Source organism: Rhododendron vialii, chromosome 7a (genome assembly GCF_030253575.1).
Source record: "Rhododendron vialii isolate Sample 1 chromosome 7a, ASM3025357v1".
Lineage (NCBI taxonomy): Eukaryota > Viridiplantae > Streptophyta > Magnoliopsida > Ericales > Ericaceae > Rhododendron > Rhododendron vialii.
In genome coordinates, this window is record NC_080563.1 from 1,780,078 (window position 1) to 1,790,077 (window position 10,000).

A 10,000-nucleotide genomic window follows, 5' to 3' on the forward strand; every position below is an offset into this window, starting at 1 on the left:
ATTTTACGAACATAATTGTGTCTGAATGAATCTGTATCTAGATATGTCTCGAAATATTAATCATTTGCAACGATTTCAACTGAATATCTTTCAAGTGAAAGAACAAAATATTCACATGCATCGGATGATTTCGATCACATGTCAATTATCTAGATATTCGAAAACTTAGACGGAGGGGTATTTTCTTTCCTGAGTAGAATAGAAAGAGTACTTTGAAACCATTGCAACTTGGGCAGCAAATGAACCGAGCAGCTCACGAGCTTAGCTCGGCTCTGCTCGGTTCGTTTAGTAAACGAGAACTCGAGTTTTCGGCTCATTTAGTAAACGAGGTGAGTGGAGCTCTGCTCGTTAAGGGAGGCTCGGTTCGATTAAAGAGGTTTATTTAGTTAATAATTAAGCTCGACTCATTAAGGCTCAAGCCGAGCTCAAATTTTTGGGTTGTTTAATAAATGAGCCGAGCTCGAACTCGAACTCAACAAAACTCAACTGGGCTCGTTTGCAGCCCTAAATTAATTTGCGACCCAGTATATTTATCTTAACAGGAATGTTCACGGAATGTTGAGAGAATATTCATTCCTTCGAGATATTTTTTTCCTTGGAAAATTATAAAAAAAAAAAACTCCGTTGAGGCCTACCCAGATAGGACTATAGGACTAATAGGAGTAGAAGGAGAAATTATTCATTGCCCCAAGGGCAACACGTCACTTTTGCCACCAACAGCCTACAACCAATCAAAATTTGCAAAGTAAATTTTTATTTCCACACTTTTTCCGGATTACCCCCGGCTCTCCCCACAGTTGCCGTTTTAGTTTTAAAAAAAAAAATTCAAAACCATCCATTTGCGATCCTATGGAACAGAAACGTAATTATGAGAGCTTTAAAGCCAAAATTTAACTATGTCTCTTTAGAATAATATGATCAGAATAAAAATATCTACACACCCGTTCAAACGGATTAAAAATTGAAATACTTAATTTTTTAATTATATTTTTTAATATATAAACGGTCTAAAAGCTTAAATTTTCACTCCTAAATCGGTGCAAATTTAAGCGGAGTGAAAATTTAAAAAGGTTTAGTGAAATGGGGCCTAAGAAATTCACAAAAGAGATTTATCTTTTGCGATTGACCCAAAAGTTAGATAATCGGTGCAAATCGGTACGAATTTTCCCTCCATATTTTTTTTTAAATAATTTCTAGGTCTTTGGGGACACTACTGGGATCTTTCCACCTATCGGAGTGAAAATTTAAACACTTAATTTTTTATAGACCGTTTATATATTAAAAAATATGATTAAAAAATTAATTGCTTCAATTTTTAATCCGTTTAAACGGGTGTGTGGATATTTTTATTCTGATCATATTATTCTAAAGAGACATAGTTAAATTTTGGCTTTAAGGCTCTCATAATTACGTTTCTGTTCCATAGGATTGCAAACGGATGGTTTTGAAATTTTTTTTTAAAACTAAAACGGCAACTGTGGGGAGAGCCGGGGGTAATCCGGGAAAAGTGTGGAAAAAATGCTGTGGGGTCGAGGGTGGGGTGTCAGATGGGGAATAAAAATTTACTTTGCAAATTTTGATTGGTTGTAGGCTGTTGGTGGCAAGAGTGACGTGTTGCCGGCAATGAATAATTTCTCGAGTAGAAGACTTCGGCTCTTTTTGTGTTAAACTGGTTGACTATAGCTTAAACATTTCAATCAATGATTAGCTTTTATTTTTAATCCTATTTTTAGGTTTCAAACAATTTGACCTCAATGATTATTTCATATACTCCTATATTAATAATAAAAAATGGTCACGTACGTAAAATTCATTGGAGCGAAGACCCAAGCAAATGGAAGGTGGTGATGTAATATTTAGAAATAGAATCATTTTAAGATTTCATATCTCTAGCGAACATGTGTCGTGTTATGACTCAAGTCCGTATTAGGAGCGTCATTATATTTATTATGTGCATTACACTAGCCAGACCCGTTTAGTTCATTTCTTGTCCGGCTCTAGTGCATACAAATTTGCTCTAATTTATTACCGTTACTTTTCTATGTTCTTGCTTTTAGGGAAGCCAATAAATAAGTTAAATTAGCTTTTCCATAAACCAAACCAACAAAATGACGAATAGACGGATTTTTTGGCAAATGTACTCCTACATATATTATTTTCCTTCTCAAAAAAAAAATAAAAACAAACAGCTTTCTTTTACCAGATTTTACACTTTCTTTGCTTTTGTCCTTTTCTCAAGCTACACTGTTAGATTAAGAATCTAAAGAGATAATAATGGAAAAAAGAAAAACAAGTTTAGGTCACATGTCGGTTGACATGCATGATTAATTAAACTTGCGTGTAATTTTAGCATTCTGTTCAATAGCCACCACTCTTGACCAGTTTTTTTAGCATAGCAGCTCTCTTATGCCAACCCTAAGGGGTTGTTAGGTTAATTAACTTGTTTCGGCAGGGCTTACCACCTCAAGGTTGCAGGGTCGATTTCTCTCGGTAGCGATTGGTTATTGGGGCCACTTCACAGGCTTACCACTCTGGGAATTGGAAATCTTGTAGTGCAGGGGTGCACTACAGGAGCATTGCAGCATCCGAGCTGTTCGTTCGGCAATCAATGGTCCAGATTTTATCGCGACTCCTGTAAATCTGAGTCATTCATTGCTGAGATGCGATTTGAACCATTGATTGCCGAAATTGACGACCGAGATGCCGCTGCACCCCCCGCACTGAAGAATCCGCGTGTCGAGGTACATAGATGTTTGGACAACGAACTAAACAAAGATGCCGCATATGTGACTGAATCTGCATTCAATTCAAATATACGTCTCTCAAAACATTAATCCTTTCGAAACTGTTTCAACCGAATACTCTTTCAAGTGCAGGAACAAAATGTTCGCACGCATCGGATAACTTCGAACGCAATTGTGTGTCGGATGACTTCGAACTCAATTGTTTGTCAGTCTGTATCTCGATATTTTCCGACAACCTAGACTGGAGTACTTTGAAAATATTGCAACCCAATTATCACGTTCAGGATAAGATCATAAGAATTAGGAATGTTCACCGAATGTTGAGAGAAGATTCCTTTGGTGGAGTACTGCTAGAGTATTTTCAAAGGGATATCACCAAAAAAAGATGGGATATCTCCTTCGTCTCGTGGGTCCACGCGCCACGAACCGAGCAATTTACCCGGTGTGGGGCCTACCCAGATAGTATAGAAGACTTCGGTTCTTTTTGTGTTAGACTGGTTTGACTCTTTATTTATTTATTTTTTATAATCAAGTGTTCGGTACAGTTTACGTGCAACTCGATAAAATTCTTGAAAACCATGGCTCACTGTCCACATGTGGGAGCCCCGCTTGAATCCGGAGCACATATTCTGTATGGACTGACCTAAAAGAAGTTGATAATACATAACGGGTCGTTTGCCGATCAGATTAGTTTTGCATGGATATAATGTAAGGAAAGATATGATAAGAGAATTGATATTTACACTACTTTTTTTTTTTATATTGAAAGTATATGTATTTCTTTTTCTAAAAGACAAAAAAGAGGAATGTGAATAACAAAAAAAAAAAAAAACAATGTGAATATCAATTCTCATATGATAAATTGAACTGCGAGGATCATTTGCGTGGGATCTTAAAATATGTTCTAAAAAAACTTGTGTCAAATTTTAATTGAGGGGAACTTACCCATATATATATAGGAAGAATATGACAAGTACGTATTCTTTTTTTTCTTCTTAAAAAGAAATACTTGCAGCTTCTTTTACTAGATTTTCACTTTGTTTTCTTTTTCGTTTTCTCATGCTACACACAACTAGAATCAAAAGATATATAATGGAACGTGGAGGGAAAACAATTTCCCTACTCCCCTTTTATTCTAACGCATTCTTTTTTCTTTTTTTTTTTTTCATTATTCACATGAAATTACTTAGCTAGCCTTATTTCAACATTCACGTTTTACAAGTGTAAAAGTGAATGACAATTTGATAATTTTACATGAAAAAAAAAAGAGAAGAAGAGTGCAAACCTGCAAACGGATGAAAGGGAGTGCAAAAATTAATTTCCCCAGAAAAACAAGATTAGGACACATGTCGGTTGACACGATTAATTAAACTAATGTGTTATTTAAGCATCCAAAGCTTTTGGCCTCTGTTTCAGAGGTTCCATGATATGCTCTCTCCAATTGTATATTTGTATTTTACCCCAAGAAAAGCGCTAATGATATTGGTACCGACCATTTTTATCCCGAAATTGTATCGATCGGCTCGCCGGGCCCACTCCGGCCACCGGACGGCTGATCCAAGCCGTCCAAAAATTTTAAAAAAAAAGAGAGAGTGTCGACGCAAGAATCAACGGCATCCGACGCGTGTAAGGTACTCGATCTAAACAACCAATTTTTTATTTTATTTTTATAAAAATTTTAGACCACTTGAATCGACCGTTCGGTGACCAAAGTGGGCCCGGCGAACCGATCGGTACGATTTCGGGATAAAAATGGTCGGTACCAATAGTGGTACTCAAAGAAAAGTGACACGTTTATGCATATGCCTTTGTCTCTCTTAAACTCCAATCAATCTCTTTCCACAAAATTTCAGAGGAAGGTTTGTTAAGATTATTTAGCTGACAAAGATTTCATCTATCACCACCATCACATCACATATTAAATAACTTCCAAATTGTTATGAATCAGGCTCGTTCCAGAACAACTTCTTAAAAAATAAGTACTTATTTCATATTTTCAAATTCAAAAATAATGTAAATGAAAAATAAATTTTCAATTTTTTTTGCACCGTATTAAAGATCTCAATGAGATCTATCAAACAAGATCCATAGTGATCGAAAAATTATTTGCGTAAGCACGTGATTTTTGAGCTTGAAATTGCTTTCTTAAAAAATAAATACTTATTTATCGTTCGGAAACGGAGCCCAATAACGTGTTTGATGCACTACAAAGACCATATGTATCCCAACCGAAAAACTTATTTACAGAGGTTCTGTAAACTAAGTTTTTTCAGCGCCCAACTTCATGCATCTAAAAGTGTTTCGGCCAATCCGGATTTTTAAAAAAACTCTTCCAAAAAAAAGTTAAACTCTTTCCTAAAAGAGTTTTTTTAAAATCCAGCCCATTGATTGCTGACGTGTGAAAATGTGCGCTGCCGTAAATGTGGTGACACACAATACAAGGTTGGGGAGTTGCATGCCAAATATATGTTCACACGCAGGCCATGTCTCATTTGGCAGCACGAGAGAGAGATTCGTGTTTTCTTTTTCTTTTTCCTCAATCTTTTCTCACAAATTCCAATCGTTGGGTTGTCCAAATAAGTGAAAATCTTCTTTCTTTTCTGCTCTCATCCTTTCTCACCATTCCAATGTGGTGTAAACACGCCTTCTTGAATTTCGTCGGCTGATACAATCGAATGCAAGAGGCACAGCCTAAATGAAACGCCATAAAGAACACTAGCTCGTGGAACCCTCGAATCGTGTTTTGCATGTGGCTCTAACTTGCATAAACACAGCACATTATATACTTAGACTCGCTCTTACATATATGTGACGAGGAGGACGTACAAGATCCAACAAATAGGTCCTCACAGCACAACATATTTTGCCAAAAAACTGTGCCTGCTGGACAGTATATATGCCCATCAACTTTACCTGGAATATACTCGGTTATCCTATGACAGCTCACAGATATACAAACAAAAGATTTAGTGAACTCATTCCACCGCACAACCGAAATACAGAGCTCAGTACAAAAGCGAACTAACCTACGCAGAAACTCACTCCACTAGTGTTAGCATCGTTTCCAATTTCAATGCTTCCTTGAATTCTTCAGGTGACTCAAAGAACCTGACTACTGCATGGGGGGAGGACGCTGAAAGATCCAACTCCTCATCGAATGTTTCTTGCCACACACAGCATTCGGATTGGCACTGAAAACCTTCCCTTTGCAAGTAGACATTCACATTCTCAAGCACTTTGGCATTCTTCATCAAAAACTGTACAAGATCTACTTCCCAATGTACTCTTCGGAAGCCAAATATTTTAACATTCTTGAGATGGAGCAACAAACCCTCAGGAATCGATTTTCGTAATTGGAAGTAGTGCTTTCCATTGAAAGAGTAAGCAACATAGAGCGCACCTCCAACGAAAAACTGCTAAGTTAAAATTGAATTCAGATTACCAGAGAATCAGAGATGAAAACAAAGGCTTAAATTTTTGTGGATAAATTAGCTTGTAGCAACTTTAACATGGAGTTATGGAAAAAACACACCTCTGAAGGGGACAAGGTTTCTGTGCTTATGACTAACGTCTCCAGATAAGGTGAAATGTCAAGAAGCCTTGCTAATCCAGGCAGATCACAGTCCACAACGTGCGTGTCTAGAGTTAAACTTTTGCAATTCAGTGATGGAGACAGCCATCCTCTCACCTCCAGTACCGATAAAACCTTCCGAACCAAAACAAACAACAAAGTGGGCAAAAAGGAGTTCAAGAAGTTAGCACCAGTATATAGCCATTAAGTTGTCACCGGTTAATTTAATATTGAAGAAAGCACGATGCAATAAGCAGAAATTATATATCCCAAGTATATGTTGCAGACTTGCAGTAGGAAAGTCAACATGCAGATGGTGTATCACGTTTCTGAAGAGGGGGGGGGGGGGGGGGGGGGGGGGGGGAAGACACTGATATAAAGTTTTCAAACTTTGCTCTCGTATAAAAGACAACTCGGTTTTATAAGCAGAGAATGCCATCAAGAATTAGAGTGGTAACACAAACTGCTCACACTGAGATTTACTTTGGTATGCAAACATGAACCCAGTGGTGTAGCCAATAATATACATCAGTGGAGGCATTATAAAACAAAATCTCTAACGATAGCCAACTCCCGACGACATCCCACCGACCCATGACTTGATGGTTGTTGGTGATGCGGCGTGATTTTCGTGTTGGTTGTTACATCATGTTACAAAGGAGAGTTTTCAAGTTTTGGAGTACTATTTTGTTCACTCTTGCACCTAAACACTAGGTGAACATGTGCATATTACTCACTGTCCATACTGGGTGAAAATTACTCACTATTCAATAAATTCACCGAATCTTTACTTTGATATGATTGCAGACATTGATTTTGTGGAGCTTATTTGTGTAACAATTCAAACAAGTCATTCATATTTTAACAAGTATTTAATCTAATAACATGTGCTTGCTTTAAGTATTTGGTCAACTCAAACTACCAATTTAAAAAAAAAAAAAAAAAAAAGGTGCAGTGGGGGCGGGTGCCCCTAGTGGGAATAGAGTGGCTCCGCCGCTGCATGAACCCATAGCAAACACAAGCCAAAAATAGAAAAATGAATTGAAAGCTCATCAAACTATCAGCATATAGATTTGTTCGATTATATCAAATTTTTCTCATTCACGGACAGTGTGATGCAAATCAGCCAATTTTAGCCCTCTTCTGACTTCAATTGGTAAACAAAGGTACCATGGCAGTTGAAAAACGTACACGTGGGTACGTGACTTAGCAAATCCGGGAAATTAAATCACAGACCCACACATTTCATATTAAAGGTAACAATACCGAGAACCAGTGAAGTAATAGAAATCTCCTACATGGTTCTAGTTGTCTAGACTTCCGTTTTTCAAATACCATATTGATAATGGACATAAAAAGGGACTGCATTTGGATTAAATCTAAACTGCAGCGCAGCTTTTGCTATATGGTCATGTAAGCCGGGGAAAAAAGAGGCAATTTGGGAAGAACTACAAACCTGAATACACCAGGTGGCAAGTTTCAGTTCTTCAACATGATGGAGTTTCTCCATAAGTTCCAGTAACAAGTCGAGATACTTATCGTACTCCTCCACATCAGCAGCATCGTCGTCAATGTCCAAGTAGAAACTGAGATCAGCTCTAACCAAGGACGTCACATCCTCCAAACGTACATCCCATGTATAGAAACAAGACGAAATCGTCAAGGTACGAAGATTCGGAGCCGAAATTTCCAAGTAAGCATTACAATCATCTTCATCGAAATGGTGAACGTAACCGCTCAAAACCAATTCCCGTAAACTCCTAGACCTAACTTTCAGCCCCTTAAACACGTAACGATACACATGTAAAATTTCCAACACGGGACAACCCGACACAATCCCCTCCATTGCGGCATCGCTCAACATCACACCATAGAAATACAACCTCTTCAGTGCATTCCAACTAACTAACCCTACCGGTTTAACAACACAATTCGCCAACTCCAGAACTTTTATCCGCGAATTCGTGCACATAACCTGAGGTAAAACATAAACATTCCCGGGTATCGAGTTGAAGAACCTCAAACTAAGATCAGCCGCGCCATTCCTCGCCGCGAAAAGCAACCAAGAATCGACGTCAGAGGAAAACGCGGCGGAGTAAGGAACGAGGATCGAGAATTTCTCGACCTTCGAAACACGAGACTGTGTTAGGGTTTTACTAACGCCAGAAACGAACTTCTTAGGGTTAGAAGAGGAACGGGTGAAAACTAGGTTAGGGACGAAAGTCCAGAGGTGCAGCCAGCGTTTGGAGAGGGTACCTGCGCGTATGACTTGATTGAAGGAGGGCAAGAGAGAGAGGATGTGGAGGAGGAGTGAGTCGGGTAACTCACTGAGTCGGTCCGGCTCGAGTTCTAGGGTTTGAGCTTCTTCGTCCTCCTCCTCCTCCTGATCTCGTCGTTTGTTCGTCTTCCTCCGTTTGGTTCTAGGGTTTCGATTGTGATGTGAACCAGAGGTTTTGCCGGTGACTATGGCAGATTCATTTGGATTCGTACGGCGGGAAATGTGAGACTGGTTTCTAGCGTCCCCCATCCCTGAACGGATAAAAAAAAGTGGGTGAACATTATCCTACTGTCCTCTTCTTGTTGACTCGTCTATTTGTTGGTCCGTATCTGGAAAAAGACTAAGGTCCTGTTCTGTTAAGAGAAATAAGTAAATATTTATTTTTTGAATTAAAATTGATATATTATAAAATAATGATTTATTTTGTAAAATAAAAAATAAATACTTAAAAATAAGAACTTTAGCGGAACGGAGCCTAAGGCGAGTTCATGCTATATTTTTCGTCTTTCAGTATTTTTTGGAAATTGAATTCTACATCTCCTTTTTGTGACATTTACACTCATTTTTTTGTCTTCTAGCAAAAAAATTACATACACTTTCAACACTAAAATTCAAAAAAAAGAAGTGTAGAATTCAATTTCCGATTTTTTTTACCAAAATTTTAGGGGAGTGATTATGACACTCTTTCTTTCTGGGCGTGCTTGCGATAACTGTGAATACAGATTTTAGATTTTAACTTCAAATTATGATGCAGATTCTATATTTTAAATTTTAGTGGAAGCACATAAACATGTTTACCACGACTTTGAAATTATGATTGAGTTACGGTAAAAGTTGGTATTGTTCACTTAAAAAAAATTAAATTAAGCTTTTATAAGACTTAAAACCTAAAATCGTATCCAAAAGCTACAGAAGTCATCCAAACCCAACTTTGAGATTTTCAAAATTTAATTTATTTTTTAGATATGCAGAATCCGAGAACCTATTATACATAATATTTTATAAACATTCTAAACTAATTTTAAAAAGCTAGAATATCAAAACAAGAAGGAAAAAAAAAAAATCCTAAACACGCACTTTATTACCACACTCCCCAAATTTTGTTTATGCAATTTTTGTTTAATTTTTCGTCATAATGTTTGTAATTTTTCAGTCATCTCAATGATAGAAATCAAAAAAATTTCAAAATATGGACTGAAATTGGAAAAAAATTCATATGGTACAACACTACACTGCAAACCAAAAATACCAACCCTTTACCATTTTTTCTTTCTTTTTTAGGAATACTTTATAGACTCCTCTCATCGAGACAATGTGAATTTTTGTTTTAACTTATAAAAAGGCTATACTAAACATGACTTTAACTTATTTTCCATAAGGTATGAGAATCTAAAGTATCTCCAATTT

At 37.2% G+C, this 10,000-nt stretch overlaps 1 protein-coding gene and 1 long non-coding RNA gene across 2 annotated transcripts; one reads left to right on the forward strand and one right to left on the reverse strand.

Annotated features, from left to right (window-relative positions):
- Positions 1 to 5,504: 5,504 nt before the first annotated feature.
- On the reverse strand, positions 5,505 to 8,896 carry LOC131333524 (putative F-box/LRR-repeat protein At3g18150). The gene is made up of 3 exons (XM_058368085.1): positions 7,772 to 8,896; positions 6,277 to 6,450; positions 5,505 to 6,157 (listed from the first exon to the last, which is right to left on the reverse strand). Exons 1-3 carry the CDS (start codon positions 8,840 to 8,842, stop codon positions 5,783 to 5,785), a joined length of 1,620 nt encoding a protein of 539 aa, XP_058224068.1. The 5' UTR covers positions 8,843 to 8,896; the 3' UTR covers positions 5,505 to 5,782.
- Positions 6,673 to 7,673, forward strand: LOC131333525 (uncharacterized). Its single transcript, XR_009201832.1, has 2 exons — positions 6,673 to 6,824; positions 7,328 to 7,673. It is a non-coding gene; the product is annotated as an uncharacterized LOC131333525 (long non-coding RNA).
- Positions 8,897 to 10,000: the final 1,104 nt, after the last annotated feature.